At 33.8% G+C, this 19878-nt stretch overlaps 1 protein-coding gene across 6 annotated transcripts in view; it reads right to left on the reverse strand.

Annotated features, from left to right (window-relative positions):
- ATF7IP (activating transcription factor 7 interacting protein) overlaps positions 1-19878 on the reverse strand; it is a 127745-nt gene that overhangs the window by 34264 nt on the left and 73603 nt on the right. For all 6 annotated transcript variants that reach the window (XM_072653886.1, XM_072653888.1, XM_072653885.1 and 3 more), the window contains exon 6: positions 13741-13806. In XM_072653886.1, coding sequence (XP_072509987.1) covers positions 13741-13806 — 66 coding nt within the window. The remainder of the gene's footprint in view (positions 1-13740; positions 13807-19878) is intronic.

Here is a 19878-nt window from a genome sequence, read left to right on the forward strand (position 1 = left end):
GGTACGAAGATGAGGTACCCTAGTTCTAATAATAAATGGAAATGATTTGGTTCTTTAACCACCTTCTAGGTATATTATAAAGGGAACAACTAAGCTGAATGGCCAAGTCAGATAAGATGGTAGCCAATGCTTCTAGGATTCATATCTGAGGGTGTCAATTCTGATTATTACTAGTCATAATTCAATACAGTAGATAAAATAAATTAGATCTGATTAACTCTAGGCTGCTTCATATCTATTTCAGAGCGATAAAAAAGGTATGTCACTTTTCCCACATTCAAGGGCATGACATTTTAAAGCAACAAGTGATAAAAGGAGAAAGTCATCTAGTACTAGGGAGAGAAAGAAGAGATAAGAACTGGTCGTCAGACTTTACGATTAAGATGCTTAACTTAAAAGTCTACTGTGTTCCCAGGCTATGTATCTAAGACATGTTAAGTGTCAGGACAATATCTGACAAACCAGACAAGCACTAACTAGCTAATTAACTAGCATTTAGAAAACCTTGCTACAGACTGTGAAATTCTGAGCAACTAATAGCAATAGCGTCTTAAGTGCTGTTCTCATCATTCTTGTCAAAAGTAGAGGCTCCAAAGAAAAGTATTTGGATTTCTGGATATGACTTAAATTATGGCTTCAAGATCAGTTAGAGAATGTACCTATTACCTGACAAAGATAAAGTTATCTCATGCATGGAAAACAGGATACAGGCTTTAAACTAAAACTGCCTGAATATACCTGTCAAACTGAATAGCACATAGAGCAATAAACATAATAAAAGAATGAGAGAAGACTGTTATTTCACAGGATATATCCAAGAATAAATAGAAAAATAAAGTCCATGATAAAAATTTTTTTTTGCACAAATGTCTAAAATATGAATTAAGACTAACCAAAGGAAGCAAGTATGATGTGTTATCACAGAGATTTGGTGAAAAAGAACTCAGGATTAGAATATGGCTACAGAAGCAAATACTACGTGAAAAATGAAAACAACAGACAAGAGATGGTAAATAATTTTTTAAGAATATTTAACACATGTGAAGGAATCTATACATAAGAAGAGTGGTCAGCATTTGGAGGAAAGAAAAAAAAGTAACATTTCCTTTTAAATATACTACAGATGGGGGGCAGAGCCAAGATGGTGGAGTAAAAGGATGGTCCTGTAGAAGCTCCCCCTAATAGTCCATAAAATACCCGTAAAAAATGACTCTAAACAAATTCTAGAGCAGCAGAAGCCACAAAATGACAGAATGAAAGAGATTTCCAGCCCAAGGTGCCTGGAAGGTCAATAAGAAAGGTCTATTGCACCAAGTGCAGAGTGGAGCACAACCCAGCCTAGGCTGCAGCATGGACAGGACCAGAGCACACTGGGACGCAGAATCTCAGGTAGCAGTTGTGGTTCTCAGATTGCTCAACCCACAAATATCAAAGACAGCTTCAAAGGTCAGTGAGAAAGCTCTTTCAACCTGGGGAAGAAGGGAATGTGATCTGGCCCTGCCAGCAGCAGCAACTGTATAGTGGCAGCGTCCATTTTTGGAGCCCTTGGCTTAAAGACCCTGGGGGAATTGAGCTGCTGATCTGGATCTCAGCCCTGAGTGGCAACTGTGGGGCGAGGAGTGCTGGCTGGTGTGGTGGAGCTGGTGGAGGCTCTGAAGAGGGAATTCTACTGCGGATTCTGAGCAGAAAAGTTTGCAGTAGCTGCCAGACCAGAACACAGGTCAGGAAAGGAGTAAACTCCTCTCCCTTGATTTGTGTCACCTTGGAGGAACTGAGAACTTACAGGTTCCCAGAGTATACCCTCCTCTTCACAAAGGACTCAAAGTCAAGTAACAGGCTGGGAAAATAAATAAGACTACAGAAGGTTACTTTCTTGATGAACAGGTATTTTCTTCCATCCTTTTGGGTGAGGAAGAACAATGCATACCATCAGAGGAAGACCTACAAGTCAAGGTTTCTGCATCCAATATCTCTAAAATAAACATGCAATGGTCTCAGGCCATGGAAGAGCTCAAAAAGGATTTTGAAAATCAAGTAAAAGGTGAAGGAAAAATTGGGAAGAGAAATGAGAGTGATGCAAGAAAACCACGAAAAGTGAGTCAACAGCTTGCTAAAGGAGACCCAAAAAATTGCTGAAGAAAATAACACCTTTAAAAATAGACTAACTCAATTGGCAAAAGAGGTCCAAAAAGTCAATGAGGAGAAGAATGCTTTAAAAAACAGAATTAGCCAAATGGAAAAGGAGGTTCAAAAGTTCATTGAAGAAAATAGTTCTTTAAAAATTAGAATGGAGCAGATAGAAGCTAATAACTTTATGAGAAACAAAAAAATTACAAAACAAAACCAAAATAATGAAACAATAAAAGATAATGTGAAATATCTCATTGGAAAAACAACTGATCTGGAAAACAGATCCAGGAGAGACAATTTAAAAACTACGAGACTACCTGAAAACCATGATCAAAAAAGAGCCTAGACATCATCTTTCATGAAATTATCAAGGAAAACTGCCCTGATATTCTTGAACCAGAGGATAAAATAAATATTGAAAGAATCCACCAATCACCTCCTGAAAGAGATCCTATAAGAGAAACTCCTAGGAATATTGTAGCCAAATTCTAGAGTTCCCAGGTCAAGGAGAAAATACTGCAAGTAGCTAAAAAGAAACAATTCGAGTACTGTGGAAATACAATCAAGATAACACAAGATCTGGCGGTTTCTACATTAAGAGATGGAAGGGCTTGAAATATGATATTCCAGAAGTCAAAGAAACTAGGATTAAAACCAAGAATCACCTACTCAGCAAAACTGAGTATAATACTTCAGGGGGAAAAATGGTAATTCAATGAAATAGAGGACTTTCAAGGATTCTTGATGAAAAGACCAGAACTGAAATTAAGGAGACAAATCATGCCATGTGAAGATTATTAGCTGAAGATACTGTTGGGTTAATATTGAGCCTATTGCAATAGAAACCAAAGTAAAAGGAGGCACAGTTCAACACAATCAATTTATTGACAAAGTGCAAATTTGCTAATAAACGGTCTCAGCCTTCTTAGAAAAGACCCCAAATGAGGGGGACAGCTTTCCTTTATACACAAAAGAAAAAGCATCTGGAAAAAAAGCATCACAGCAAAAATGGTATTATCAGTTACAAAGTCTGCAGCATCACAGGCATGAGGAACAACATGACTGACTGGAAATTGAGAATGAGAGGCTAAGCGCAAAGCCCTCTTTTCTTTGATCCTGTAGCTAAGAAATGTTCATTGTTGGAATCTGCCTGCAAGGACAATTTAGTGATGGTGGATCAGACTACCCTGGTATCTACTTGCATTTTTTAAGGATGAGATTTCTTTGAGGCAAGAATAGAACAGTGATTAGCAGGAGAACTGAACTTCCAAACTTCACTCAGACAATAAGTAACTTATAGAAAAGCTGAATTTCCAAATTTAACTCCAAGGCAAATGAATCATGACTTAGGCAGTTACAAAAATATCGGGAGTGATACAGAATAAAATCAGTAACACAATAGAATCAATTTGACTTTCCCAATTTTCAATGGGAAATAATGGTAGTTACCTTCAAGTATTTGAAGGACTATCATGTAAAAGGAAGATTAATCTTGATCTACTTTGACCCAATGGTGTAACTATGAGCAATGGTAGCAACCAGAAGTTGCACAGAAAAATATTTAATTAAGGTACATGTAAGAGAAAACTTCCTAACAATTTTAGCTCTCTAAAAGTGGAATAGGTTGCCTCAAGGTGCAGTGGGTTGCCCATTTCAATAGAGACAAAGGTTAGATGACTTCTTGCTGGACATGTTTTAGGATACTTTCCTGAAAAGGTTTAGGTTGGAATGCCAAGTCTATTAAGTCCCCTCCATTGCTGGGACTCTGTAACACTGCTAAAATGGGTAGATTTCAGTATGACACAGACAAAATCAAGCCATACAGTGTATCTAGATGTGAAAGGGAACCTCCAGACTTAGCAAAACACCACCTATGTTTAATCATCGTGGAGGTGAAGGAGACAGGGAGAGAAGAAAAAGTGCCAAAATGAGGCTAAAAATAATTGCTATCAGGGTAGATCTGTGAAGTTAACAGATACTTAAAAAGATGGTCTCTGATACCATACCTAAATATAAATATGTATGTACGTATATAAATGTATGTATACCTATATATAAATATGTATGTCTACTACTAAATAACACAATTACTATGGTCTTTTACTGTGTACCTAATTAATTCTATTGATCTACCACTCTATTTCTTAGCCAGTAACAGATTTTCATGATTATCATTTTATAATGCAGTTTTAAATCTGGAACTGCTAGACACTGTAAAAAAAAAAAGTTAATTCTCTTGATATTCTTGATGTTTTATTCTTCCAGAAGAATATTATTACTATTTTTTTTAGCTTTATAAAAAAATTATTTGGTAATTTAGTATGCACTGAATAAATAAATTAGTTCAAGCACTGTTATTTTTATAATATTGGTTTGGCCTACCCCACAAGCAATTAGTACTTTTCTAATTGTTTAGATTTGAATTTGTGTGAAAAGTGTTTTGAAATTGTTGTCATATAATCTCTCAGTTTGCTTTGGCAAATGGACTCCCAAGTATTTTATATTGTTGGCAGATTGGAAAATAAATTTCTCTTTCCATCTCTTCCTGCTGGGTTTTGTTGGTAGCATATAGAAACACTGATTTGTGTTTCAATCCTAAAACTGCTGAAGTTGGTAATTATTTCAACTAGTTTTAAAATTGATTTTCTAGGGCTCTCCAAGTACATCATGTATCATCTTCTGAGTAATAGTTTTATTTCCTCTTTGCCTACTTTTATTCCTTCAACTTCTTTTTCTTGTCTTATTGGTACACCTAGCATTTCTAGTACAATACTGAAAAACAGTGATGATAATGGACATTCTTACTTCACCCCTGATCTTACTGGAAAGGATTCAAGTTTATCCTTGCCAAAGAATAATGCTTGCTTTTGGTTTTACATACACACTATCACTTTAAGAATGGTTGGATTGATCCCTATACTTCCTAGTGTTTTTAATATGAATAGATATTATATTTTGTCTAAAGTTTTTTCTACATCCATTGATGTAATCACATGAATTTTGTTGTTACTGATATGGTCAATTATGCTGATAGTTTTCCTAATACTGAACCAATCCTACATTCCTGGTATAAATCCCACTAGTCATAATATAAGATTTTGGGATATGTTACTATAATCTCCTTGCTAGTACTAAATTTAAAATTTTTGCATAAATATATTCATTAAGGAAACTGGTCTATAAGTTTTCTTTTTCTGTTTTTGCTCTTCCTGGTTTAAGTATCCAAACCATATCTGTGTCATACAGAGAATTTTGGCAGGACTCCTTTCTTAGCTACTTTTTCAATTAGTATGTATAATATTGGAATTAATTGTTCCTTAAATATTTGCTAGAATTCATTTGTGAATCCATCTGCTCCTGAGGATTTATTCTTAGGGAGCTCATTAATGGCTTGTATAATTCTTGTTTTAAAATAGAGTTAAGTATTCTATTTCTTTTTCTGTTAATCTGGATAGTTTATATATCTGTAAATACTCATCTACTGCCCTTAAATTGTCAATTTTATTGGTATATAGTTGGGCAAAATAGCTTCTAATAATTGCTTTAATTCCATCTTCATTGGTAGTATTCACCCTTTTCATTTTGGGTTAACAGCAATTTGGTTTTTTTTAAACCAAATTAACCAATAATTCATCTATTCCGTTTGTCTTTTCATTAAACCAAGTTCCTAGTTTTATTAAATTTTTTTTTTACTTTGAATTTTATTAATTTCTCCTTGACTTTCATGATTTTCAATTTTGGTGTTCAGTTTGGGTTTTTTAAATTGTTCTTTTTTCTTGCATTTTTCGATACATGTCAAATTAACTGATCTATTTCTTTTTCATTGATGTATAAATTTAGAGACATAATTTTTCCCTAAATACTGCTTTGGCTGTATCCTACAAATTTTGGAATGTTTCTCACTGGGGTCTTTAATGAAATTACTGGTTTTACGATTTGTTTTTTGACTCACTCTTCAGGATTCAATTACTTCATTTCCAAATAGCTTTTAATCTATACTTCCACTCCTACTTATTAAATGTAATTTTTATTGCATGGTCTGAAAAGGGCACATTTAATATTTCTGCTTTTCCGCATTTGTCAGGTTTTTATTCCCTCATACATGGTGAATTTTTGTAAAGATGTCACCTATAGAGCTATCTTATCTTTTCTAATAATCTATTAATCTTCTTGAATTCTTTATTTTATAGTTAGATTAATGTAGTTCTTTGAGAAGAAAGTTAAGGTCCCCTCCCACTAGTATTTTTTTTACCGTATATTTTCTCCTATAATTTATCTTTTCCTTTAAGAATTTGGATGCTATGTCATTTGGTGCCTATGTGTAGTATTGATATTACTTCATTGCCTATGGTTCCTTTTAGCAAGATATAGTTTCATTGATTGTCTCTTTTAATTAGGTCATTTTTGCTTTCTCTTTGTCTGAGGATCATGATTGCCACCCTTGCATTTTTTATTTCCTCTGTAGTCTAATAGATTCTGTTCCAACCCCTTATTCTATCTATCTATCTATCTATCTATCTATCTATCTATCTATCTATCTATCTATCTATCTATCTATTTATCTATCTATCTATCTATCTGTTTCAAGTCTTTCTGTAGACAAGACAGTGCCAGATTTTGGTTCTATTCACTCTGCTCTCCACTTTCATTTTATGGATGAGTTCATCCCATTCACATTCGGTTATGATTACTATGTATTTCCCTCCATCCTGTTTTCTTCCATTTGTTTTTGTTTTTTTTATTTCGTCCCTTCTCTAAAATCTGTTTTGCTTCTGACTATTCCCTTCTTTTATCTGGCCTCCCTTTTATCAAGTCCTCCATTCTTTCCTCTTATCCCCTTCCATGCTTACTTTCCTATTGGGTTAAGATACATTTCTATTATCAATTGAGTACTTATATGTATGTATATGTATATTCCCTTTTTGAATCAATTTAGATGTGAGTTTTAACTGCTCCTACCACTTTCTCTGCTACTGTAAAAGGTCTTCCTTCAGCACCTCTTTTATAAGAAATAATTTTCTTCATTCTTCCTCTCCCTTCCCCTTCTCTTAGGAGATTTTTCTATCTCACCTATCCAGTTTTTAAACATTATTCCAACATCACTGCCATGCCCTCACTCTATGTAAAATCAAATTATTGGTAAACAATTATACTTGTTGAATCCCTTATGATTTCTCTTTCACATTTACTTTTTTATGTTTCTCAAGTCGTATGTCTGAAAGTCAAATTTTCTATTCAATTCTTGTCTTTTCACCAGGAATGCTTGAAAAGTCTTCTATTTCATCAAATACCATTTTTTTTTTCCACTTGAAAGATTACAGTTAATTTTGCTGAGTAGGTTATTCTTGGTTATAATCCTAGCTCTTTTGCCTTCTAAAATACTGTATTCCAAGCCCTCCAGTCTTTTAATCTGGTAACTCCTAAATCTTGTGATTCTATGGCTTCATGGTTGTGAATGCTTTCTTTCTGGCTTCCTGAAGACCTGGGAGCTCTGAAATTTGGCTAGAATGGTCCTGGAAGTTTCATTTTGGGGATCTCTTTCAAGTGATGATTGGTGGATTTTTTTCCATTTCTATTTTATCCTCTGGTTCTAGGATAATGAGGAAGTTTTCCACAAGTATTCCATGAAATATGATATTGAGTCTCTTTCCTTGATCACGGCTCTCAGATGATCTGATAAATCTTAATTTGTCTCTCCTCAATCTTTTTTTTCTAGATCAATTTTTATTCCAAAGAGGTATTTTACATTTTCTTCTACTTTTTCATTCTTTTGACTTTGTTTTATTGTTTCTTAATGCCTCATGGAGTCAATAGCTTCCAGTTGCCCAATTCTAATTTCCGAGGACCTTCTTTCTTCAGTGACCTTTTGTGCTTCCTTTTTCTATATGGCCAATTCTATTTTTTTAAGGTTCTTCAATATTCTTTGGGCCTCTTTAACCAAGCTATTTTCATTATTTTCTTCCTTTCCTTTCTTCTTTATCTATTTTTTCCTCTACCATTCTTATTTAATTTTGAAAATAATTTCTTAGTTCTTCCAGGAATTCTTAGTAGGCTTGTGTCCAGTTCGCATTTCTTAATTTAACGCTTTGCTTGTAGCTGTTTTGACTTTTTATCTTCTGAGTTTGTGTCTTGATCTTCTCTGTCACTCTGTCTATAGCTTTTAATGGTCAGGCTCTTTTTTGTTGTTTGCTCATTTTTCTACCTATTTCTTGATTTGGAACTTTATGTTAATGTTGGGCTCTGTTCCTAGTGTGAAGGGAAGGAGGGAGGGACTGTGTCTCAAGCTTCAAGTTTTTTTTTTTCACACGGCTGTTTTCAGAGCTACTTCTGGGGGTTTGAAAGTTTTTGGTGCTTCCCAGGTGGTGTGATCTGGGGAGAGATGTAGTCACTGTTTTCTTGGTCTGCACTTACACTCTCAACCAGGAAGAGCCTATGGTCCTTTTGGATTGCAATCAATAACTGTTCTTCAGGACCCCTCGATCCCTCGGAGCTGGAAGTGATAATGTCCCTCTTAGGATTTCCAGTCTCTCTTGACTAAAAGTTTTCTACTCTGCCCTTGAACTATGACCAAAAAGTGAAAACAGGCAATGGAGTTACCAAACATCATCTGGTCCTGAATCCAGAACTAACACAGGAGTACCTGGTAATCTCTGCCTAGTTATCAGGCCCCCTTACCATTGCTGGCTAGAGAGCTCCTGAAGCTACTTCTTCTTTTGCTGTGACCATCTAACACCACTGTGGTGATTCATTCTTGTGGGCTCTGGGCTAGTTTTCCACCCCATGTCATAGACCTCTCTTTCTGAACTCCCAAGTTGCCTCACTTTTGTCTTTTGTTGGCTCTGTGACTCTAGAATTTTATGTGAGGCATTATTTTAAAGTTGTTTGGAGGGGAATGGTGGGACAGGTTAGCTGAGTTCTTCTGTACTCCTTCATCTTGACTCCACTTCCGCCCAGTCTTGTAAAATTTTGTAAGGCTTATTTTGATGAAGTTCTTTTATTTTTTTTTACTGCTAAATAATTTCATGAAAAGAGTCTACTAATAAGTGAAGAGGTGGGATCAATGTTGATAAAAGAATACATACAAAGTAATCAAAAATACTTTAGGGTATTTAAATAAGCACTTGTATATAGTTTTTAATTTAACATGCTTTCATTTATTTGTTTGTCTTTACAATTAGAAATTAAGGCCCTTGAGGAGAGAGAGTATATTATCTTTTCCATCCTTTCAAGTACAAGCCAAGCACTATATAGAGAGTAGGTACTCAAATGACTTTTTGGGCATCAGTTTTTAGGAACTTTGGAAAATGGGTATAGGGGTTATAATAAAAGCTACAAAGTCACCAATATCAGGGTAACAGGTTTGCAGAGAAAGGCTAAAGAAAAAAAAAACTGAACTTGAGTACCTTACAAAAAGTCAGAAAAGTAGAGAAATCATTTTAAACATGTCCATGGTAGTGGACACTATTTCTGCTTCAAGAAATAGGCAAAGCTGTACATCCAAGAGAGGAGAAGAGAATACAGAAAAAAAGAAATTTAAAAAAATCAAAGAAGTTAAGAAATTTGAGATCTATAATAAAAAATGGTAAACAGAAACTAAGATAACTTCTACTCAAAAGACTTCTTGTCTATAAAATAAGGCTTAGTTTCCTATTAGGTTTATAAGCCTATGAATTCATAGAGATCCATCGGTCAAAGAAGATGATTCTACTGGGACACCACATTTCACAAAAAGCCTTCCCTAACACCCCCAACCACCAGCACCTGTCTCTCTAACTAACTTGCATTTAATATTTTTCTATGTGTTCTACATGGGCAACTGGGTGGTACAGTGGATTGAGTACCAGGCCTGGAGTTGAGAAGACCCAGGTTCAAATCTGGCCTCAGATACTTAGTAGCTATCTAACCCTGGCCAACTCACTTAGCTCTGTTTGCCTCAGTTTCTTCATCTACAAAATGTGCTAAAGAAGGAACTGGCAAACCACCCAAATCACTCCAGTATCTTTGCCAAGAAAACCCCAAATGAAGTCATGAGTAGTTAGACACAACTGAAACAAGTGAACAACAACTACATACACACACACACACAAATATATGATGTTGTCTTTTCTATTACAATGTAAACTCCTTGAGAGGAGGAATTGTTTTATTTTGTCTTTGTCTATCGGGACCCTGGCACAGTTCGTGGTATACAGTAAGGTACTTAGTAAATATTTATTGACTAATTAATCACCAAACAACTACCAGTGAGTGAAGAGTGACTGTAAAATAAATCCTTCCCCCTCAAAAAAGGATATTTGTACATAGTAAATTAAACTATTCTTCCTTTCTTAAAATAATAAAGAAAATAGACCTAAACATAACAGTTGTAGCACAAAAAATTTAAGTCCATTATAACGGAAATTCCACAAGTTTCTTGGTCACATTATGTACATTTTAAAAATTCCAGTTATTTGTACATCATGTCCCCCTACCATGGAACAAAAGGCTGCAAACAGTCAGGGATCAAGTCTTATTTGGATTTTATATTTTCCCTACAACTAGGCACAGAAGGAGGGAGGGGAAGGGCACATCTATTATGTGCCAGGTACTACACTAAGCCCTTTTACAAATATTATCTCATTTGATCCTTACAACAACCCAGGAAAGTAGGTTTTGTTATCCTCATTTTACAGTTTAGGAAAGAAGCAAAACAAGTTATATGACTTGCCTAGGGTCACACAATTAGTAATTGTTTTAAGGCCAGATTTGAACTTAGGTCTTCCTGACTCTGGACCTAACACCTAACTGACTCAACACACTATTCCACTGCACCACTTATCAGAATACTTTGTACTAAACTAGGTACTTAAAGAAGGGAACTAGCATTTATTAAGTACTTACTACGTACCAGGCACTGTGCTAAGTATATCTCACTTGATTTCTGAATTTAAATGACGAACCAAAATCTTTAATGAAAAATCATATAAAAATCTAAATCTCTATAAATATAGATAATATAAATATGTGGAGATACTACCTATACATACATATTTTTCTCTAAATATCTTAGCTGACATAGCAAATGTCCCTAAAATCTTAACACAAGAAGTATAGCAAGTATAAGCCTCATAAAGTAACACAGTACAAAAAGGGCAAGGACTCTCTACTTACTTAGGCACTAAAGCCATGACAGTTAAATAAAGCAAAGCTAATTTTCTAAAGAAAGAAAAAGAAGACCGGACAGCTCAACTACAGGTCTGAGAGGAAGGCCATCACCATCATTCTAAGGCCATCAAGAAATGTAAACGTTTTGAACTGGGTGCAGAGAAGAAAGTGTCAAGTAATTCAGTTCTAACTTATGTTTTTCTGAGTTTTCCTAATGAAAATAATTAAAATGTTTAAGCTATAACATGTATGTTCCATGGTCTCATATTTCTGTTTTGGGGAGGAAAAGACTTGAATAACATAAGCCTTATTATTAAATTCTTTCCAATGTAGGAAAAGTTTAAAGACATATCTGAGTATGGAACTTTGAACAGATTTGAATGTGTTTTTACACAGGCATATTTTAGTGAATCTTGGGTCAAGATTTTTTGTTTTTCAACTGGGCTGGCTGCTAATATACAATTAATAATAGTCTACAATAATGGAAGGCATAGTAATATTGACACTTTGTAAACCTTCATGGGTTGCCTTTCTTTGAGTATTATTGTATTTGACTACTTCCCATAGGTATTTATTTGAGTCAAGTAATCCTCTGGAAGAACTACTTAATAATAATTAAGATACCTAAAAATAAGTCATTAAAATAATGGCCTGTTAAGTGAGAGAACTTCTGATGGTGTTAATGTGAAAAGAAGTAGTAGGGATGAAAGCCTATAAAAATGACTTATACAAAAGACATGGTAACTGAACATATAATAGGAGTTAACAGGTTTTTAACCTAGTTTTCATGAACTTGTTTGTTTTTTTAAGCTGATGATTATATTTCAACATATAATTTGTTTCCTCTGTACAAACAAAACCATCAAAGTTTATCAAAAACTATCAAACTATTTTACAGGCCTAGAGAAAATAACAGCAAATTTCATAAGGAAGAACAAAAGAGTTGGAATATCAAGGAAAACCATTTTTTAAAGTAGGAAAGAAGTAAGATTAATAAATAGCACTTTCAGACTTGAAATTATTTATAAAACAGTAATCATTAAAACTATTGGGAATAGGTTTAAAAATAGAAAAGTAGATTAATGGCACAAATTATTAACAATTTCAAGAAAGCCTGTTCCAAATCAGTGATTGAGAAAATTAGGTTAGTATAATTCTAAAGTTTTACCACATGCTCAGCAAGTTGCCAAGTGACAAAAGATGGAAATAAGCCATATTGAAGGAGCCAGGGTGGACAGGTAAATGAATGTACTATTTATAATGTGCCATTATAAACTAATTTGAATTATGAATTGGTCCAAATATTCTGCAAAGCAATTCGAAATTATGTTTAGAAAGTAACTAAAATGTTCCAATCCTCTGATCCAGAGGTCTTCTTCTACCACAAGGTATATATTCCAAAAACAAAATAGAAGTCTCATGTATACCAATATTTGGTTTCGACAAACTTCTTTCTTTTTCAAATTTGTTAGAAGGGAAGGCTTGCTGAATAGGGTAGAGAGGGATATGCTGAGAAAAAAATGTGTTGCTAAAACAAAGGGCATCAATTTTTAAAAATTTGATAGGAAAAAGAAACAAGTAAAGAAAATATGTACACTAGGAAACAATTAGAAAATATAAAAGTGCTCACTCTTTCAGTTGAAAATAGTGGATTAGAAATAATTAGTATATCGTAATCAATTGTAGGCTGATGATGGAACATTACATTAAGAACTACATGTTACAGTCAGTATTTGCTTACTAATAGTCAAGAAAATAAATGAACTTCCTAAGTGAGGTTGTAAAGAATGGGTAATGGAGGAATTTCAGGATACATACCTATCAAGGAACACAAATATGAAGAGAAAAGAAAGAAGATATCAAAGGAATAGTAAGGCAGATAGTGGAATCGTCAAGAAGACTACTTCTTAAATCAATGATTAAAAGAGAAGAAAAAACACAATAAAGTAAAAGGCCACAAAGAGAAAGATATGACACTTCTAAATATAGCTATAAAGCCTTGTAGTAACTTTATAAGACCATAATCTTAGTATAATAGAGACAATAAAGACAAATTGCAGTGAATTCAGAAGGAAAGAAAAAGTAAGCACACTGAAGGACTAAAGTGTAAAATCAAGAGAGAATAATATAGGGAAATAAAATTCAAAGCAGTTGATATAAATATATACAAAACATTTGACTGCCATAGAAAAGAACCAAACAGACTTAAAGTAATCAGTATGAAGACATGAAGTATGTACTAAGTTTATTAAGATGAACAAAAAGAGAGAACTAAGGTACAAAAAAGGTTCAAATTTCTGGAAGAGGGAAGAGCTTGGTCAGAAAGGGGATAAATGGATAAAAAAGGTGGTAGGGGTAATTTTAAGACCTTTAAAAAAATAAAATTTCCCATTAAACCCACCATTTCCTTAAAAAAAAAAATTACCATTTAGTTCCCAATATTAATTTATAAATACTAATTCTTACTTCTTGTCTTTTCTTAAGGTCTTCTTTGGCTGCTCCGAAGCGTTTGGTCAACCTGGCTATTTTAGCCTAAAGAAAACAATAATAAAACTGAAAAAAGTTTGCATTATGACATTCAATTGAAGGTTAAAAAGAAATTTAACAAATAACATTTAAAGAAGCATGTAGTCTTGGAGGTTTACACTTTACATATTCCCATGAGCTAGCTCCCAAATGGAAGCACATGAAACAAAGAGTAAACAATCACAATAAATTATGGGAAATATTTTCTTGAAGCTTTCTCAAATATTAATTTCCTGTGGGTTTGCTGTGGTAGTCATTATAGCGTTAATATTATTATACAATTTTTTAAATTCAACTATTTAACAATTTAAAAATACAAGAAGAAATAATGAAAGTTATATTACTGTTGAAATAAATTTTATGTGAAAATAACATTATAGTTACACATAGATGCTTCATCCTATCACTTATTCAACTTCGTACTCAACTATGAAATAGCCAAAGATATCATTGGTTTAGTAGTCTTTCTGCTGCATATGTTTGACTGAAATTCAAATCATCCAATTTGGTTACTTGCTTTACCTTCAAGGTAAGACAGGATTTTTAATTAAGTTAGATATTAAAAGGGATACCAACAACAAACACAAACACAAGCACCCCCATCCCCAAATTGACTATCTGGATTTTTGGGTAAAAAGCAAGTTTTTTAAGGGGTTTTTTAAAGCTAGTGGGAGAAGATCCTAAGCTACAACTTATTTGTGGAAACAAAGAAGTACCTAAACCTGTTAATAAATAAAATATGTAATGTAATATTATAATATATTATAATATAATATTATATAATATATAATTATATATAAATATATATTTAGAAATACATTTTTATATAATATATTCATATATTATTAATATAATACATAACACTAATGTATAAATAATATATAAATATATAATTATAAATATATATAATATATAATTATATACATGATTATGTATAATATAATAATATAATATAAATAAAATAAATAAATAAAAATTGCTTAAGATTAAATGGACTTATTGCTCATTTGATTTATTTTCCTCAAAGGCTATGAAAATTCAATTAAATGCGCATAATAGATATAAAATATTCTAAAAATGATGGTTCAGAGTCTTCAAATGTGATTTTTATTATATTTTAGAGAATATTTTTAATGTAGGAATAACTTTATAGAGATAATAGAAATAAATGAGGAAATCATTTCAATCAATTCTTTAACCTAGTTGCAAAGAACTTGTACTTTCTAACTACAGTGTCTCTTAGATTCATCCCTCTGACTCTACTCACATGGAGACTGTCATAATTCAGGCCCACATCACTATTCCCAACAACTGTGGTAGAGGGTATGTAAGTGCTGGCTCTGGAGTCAGGAAGATGTGACTGCCAACCCTGCTTACAACGCTAATTAGTTGGGTGACTTTATGAAAGTCATTTAATCACACTCTGCTTCAGTTTCCTCATCTGGAAAATAGGGATGATGATAATAGCTACCTCCTAAGGTTGTTGTAAGGATAAAATAAGATCATATAAGTAAAGCACTTTGCAAAACTCGAGTACTATATAAAGACTAGCTATCATCTCGCCAACTGTTAGTATTCTTCTACCAACACCTCAAAATTATTTTGTATGTGCTTTATATCTATTTATGTGTATACTGAGATACACCTATAATGAATCTCACTTTTTCACCTAATAGTGATTACATTTAATTCTTTCAGAAATCCATTCGTTAAAGATTAATGAAACAAAATTTGTTCTCTACTTGATCAATTCTAGAAGTTTCTTCATTAATTTAGAAATCTGTACCTAGTTATTAAAATTCCTTCCTTTAAAGGTATACTTCATCAATTTAAGAAACAATTTAACTATTATTGTCCTTAAATATTCTAATCAACCTTTAATTTGGGTAAATAATGTTCCTTTTGTTAACCTTAAGTGCTTCAACAATTAAAGGCAGGATTACATTACAAAATGAAAGCTAGATGTGGAGTCAAAGCCTAGGTCCACTACTTAATAGCTGTGCGATTACAGGCAAGTTAATCATTCTGCACCTGTTTCCTCATCTGTAAAATACTAAATTCTTATACTGCCTATTTTCCAGGGGTCACTGTGGGGGTTTACATACTTACAAAGTAATATAAAAAGGGAACTTCACTGACTACTATTTAATAAAAGCACCACTTATCTAAGTACTTTTAAAGGAGTAATACAGAACTTGAAGCACTTAATCCACAACAAACCTGGTTGAAGAATAGGACTTAATGGAATATAATTCTGTCAACAATAGGTTAATATTACTCTTTCTTCTTTGAGATTTACTTCCTACCCACTATAACTTAGGTGCTACTGTTGCTGAATACTTTAGTTAAAAGAATTGTTAATTAAAAATAATTAATGAAATGAATTACAAATTGTTAAGGTAACACCTCCTCTGTAACAACACAAAGACCTTGTGATAATACTGCTGTATATGTAAATATGGTTTCATATTGAACTGGGAAGCAATGTTTGACCTTCCACCTTTACTTCAACTTTTTTCCAAACTCTGCAGATGCAGCCTCACAGAAATCACAAATTTTGAGAAATGGAAGGGACTTACGCAGTCATCTAGTCCAACCCATAATCCCAAATAATCTACACTATGACATACCTGATTAGAATCCAGCCTCTGCCTGAAGACCTCCAATAAGGGAACCCACCACCTCTGCAGGCAGCCTATTTCACTTTTTGGCCAGCTATAATTTTAAGAGAGGTTTTCCTGACATCAAGTTTAAAATGGCCTCTCTGCAATTTCCATCCAGTGTTCCAATTCTGCCTTTTGGGGCCAAAAATAAAAAGTCTAATCCCTCTTCTACATTACAACCCTTCAAGAAACTGAAGACAGCTATCTATGCCAGCTGAGGCTTCTCTTCTAGAACGAATAGCCTCATTACTTCAACCAATCCTAATATGACACAGACTGAAGGTCCCTTATCATCCTAGTCAGCTGCCTTTGTTTTCTGTTATCAATACCCTTTTGGCACTCAAAAATGAACATAATATTTAAAATGTGGTCTGACCAGGAGAAAGCAGAGAAGAACTATCACTACCTCATTCTTGGAAACTACATCTCTCTTACTAAAGTCAGAGATTTCATCAGCATTTTTGGCTATCACACTGTACTGCTGATTCACAGTAAGTTTCTAGTCCACTAAAAGCTTCAAATTTTTTTCAAACTGCTCTCTAATCATGCCTCTTTATAGTTTCTAAAAAGTTGATTTTTTTTAACTAAAGCAAGTCTTACATTTATCCCTAAAGAATTTCATCTCATTAGATTGTGCCCAATGTTCTAGTCTAGGCCATCAAGACCTTTTTCAGATCCTATGTTAAATATTCCTCCCTGTTTTTTAGCAAATTTTATAAGCATGCTATATGTGTCTTAAGTCATTAGTAAATTAAAAAATCAACAACCAAAACCACAGAGCCTAAACACAGATCCCAAGGGCCTGCACTGAACACATCTTGCCACAACAACTATTCTTTGATTTTTGCCATATAAGTAGTTCTGACTCCACCTAATTATATTATCATTATCTAGTTCACATCTCTGTTATCTTCTCCTTAAGAAGAGTCTTGAAATATTTTATCAAATCCTTTGTGCATTTTTAAAATTTAAGTAAACTATATGCACAGAATTCCCCTCATCTACCAGTTTAGTGACCCTTTAAAAAAAAAAAGGAAACAAGGTTAGTCTTGCAAGATCTCTTTTGGCTACAGTCATGCCAGCTCTTGGGAATCACCCTTTTCTTTATTACATTTTCAATAACCATCTCTTTTATGAGGCATTCTAGAAGCTTCCCAGAAATGGAAGTCACTCCTACTGGCTTATGTATTACAAACTGTTGTCTTTGACTTTATGAAAATTGGGATATTTGACCTCTTCCAATTTTCACATCTTAGAAATAGTACTGACAGTGGCTCAGTTACAACTGGCAATTCTTTACACAAGGATTAGCTAATCTGAGCAAATGGGTACACTTTTATAATCTCCTATTTATCTTAGGTATTAACTCTTTAACAGCTATTTTTGTTCTGTCATTTCCTGTACAAAGGTCATTCTTCTTGACAAAAGAAACAGAAGCAAAACAAAAACCTAGTAACACTTCTTTCACTATTATTAGCTATTATCACCCATTTACCACAATCAGAGATCCTATTCCTTCTTCTATCATATTTGGGGTATCCCTTCTACCATTTAGTACCTCTCCATCATTGGTCTTTCCTGAACACAATCTTTCACACAGCAACTGAGTTCACTGTACCTCTGTCTCCCATTCTCTCTCACACAATTTGCTCCCTTTTGATATTGCCAGTGATCTCCCACACCCTCTTTGTAATTAATCTAACCAATCAATCAATTTATTAAAACTTACTAGGTGCCAGACACTGTGCCAGGTGATAGAAAGACAAATATAAAAGTGAGACAGACTACTTTCAAGAAGTAGAAATTCTAATGGACATATTCTGCCTTCATCTGAAAAAAAGAATCACCTCTTCTCCATCCCTCAATTTATAAATGGTCAAAGGACATGAACCAGTAGTTCTCAAGGGAAGAAATCCAAGATCAACAGCCATATGGAAAAATGCTTCAAACCACTAATGAAGAAATACAAATTAAAACTCTAAGATTCTACCTCACAGCTATCAGATTGGCAAATATGACAAAAACTGAAAATGACAAATCTTGGAAGGAATGTAGGATGACTTGCATACTAATATGCTGTTAGTAGAGCTTGTAAATTGGTACGGCTGCAATGGAAAACAACTGAAAACTATGCCCCCAAAGTCACTCAACTATAAATATTTTCTGACTCAACAATACTTCAACTTTGATACCTCAAAGATATCAAACAAAGAGGGGGAAAAAACTTATGTACAAAAATATTTATAGCAGCTTTAGTGATGGCAAAGAACTGGAAACTTGGGGGGAGGGGGCAGAGAGAACCTATTATTTGGGTAATAGCTGAGCAAAATTATGATACATAAATGTAACAGAACACTACTACCCTAAAGAGATTATTAATGGGATACTTTGAAAGAAACTCGTGAAGATTTGTATGAACTGATGCAGAAGGTTATGTAATAACACTGTCATACTTGTTGTCTTCCATGTAAAGCAAACTGTCTCCAGACTGAGCATTTTCTCTGGCTGTCCACCAAACCTAGAAATGTTCTCCCTCCTCATCTCTACCTCCTGCTTCCTTGGCTTCCTCCAAGTTTCAGCTAAAATTTCACCTTCTACAGGAAAGCTTTCCCAATACTCTTTAATCTCAGTGCCTTATGAAAGTAACCTCAACTTTTTGCTATATACATCGTTTGTACAGAGTTGCTTATAGGTTATCTCCTTTAGATCAAGCACTCCCCTTCAGAGGAGAGACTGTTTGCCTCTTTTATGCCCCTAGTACTTACTTACAACAGTGCCAGAGCAGCTTCTGAATAAGTGCAAGTTGACTGATTGACTGAAATCAACAAACTAGAAGAATAGTTATACAATAACAACATTGTCAAGATATATAACTGACTTTAGAACTTTCATCAACAAAATGACCAACAACATATCCAAAAGTCAGATGATGAATCACTACCCACCATCAATTATCTACCACAGTAAGAGGTAATGTGCTCTGAATGTAGAATGAGATATACTTTTTTGGAAATCAATGCAAATATTTGTTTTGTTTGACTATGCAAATCCATTACAAGTGTTCTTTCTTTTTTCTTCGGTGAGGAGGGGAAAGAAGGTAGGAGGAAGAAAAAAATACTTTTAAGTGGAAAAAAAATCATCACTTCTTGGAAGCTTTCCCCTTCAGCTCACACATAACACTTTCTATTTTAACTGCCTAATATAATCATCATGTAATCTTAAACAATATAGTTATTTATATAGTTCTTTCTCTCTTAATAGATGATCATGCATAAGAGCAGGAATTGGGCTTTATTTAAACTTTGTATTCCTGCTGTATCACTCCCAACCACGCCACCAAGCAGCACCAAGCAAATGCTAAATATATGTTGTTGTAACAGATGAAAAACTCCAAGTTTACTTTTTAAGAGTAAGA

The sequence above is a fragment of the Notamacropus eugenii genome, chromosome 3 (genome assembly GCF_028372415.1).
Source record: "Notamacropus eugenii isolate mMacEug1 chromosome 3, mMacEug1.pri_v2, whole genome shotgun sequence".
NCBI lineage: Eukaryota > Metazoa > Chordata > Mammalia > Diprotodontia > Macropodidae > Notamacropus > Notamacropus eugenii.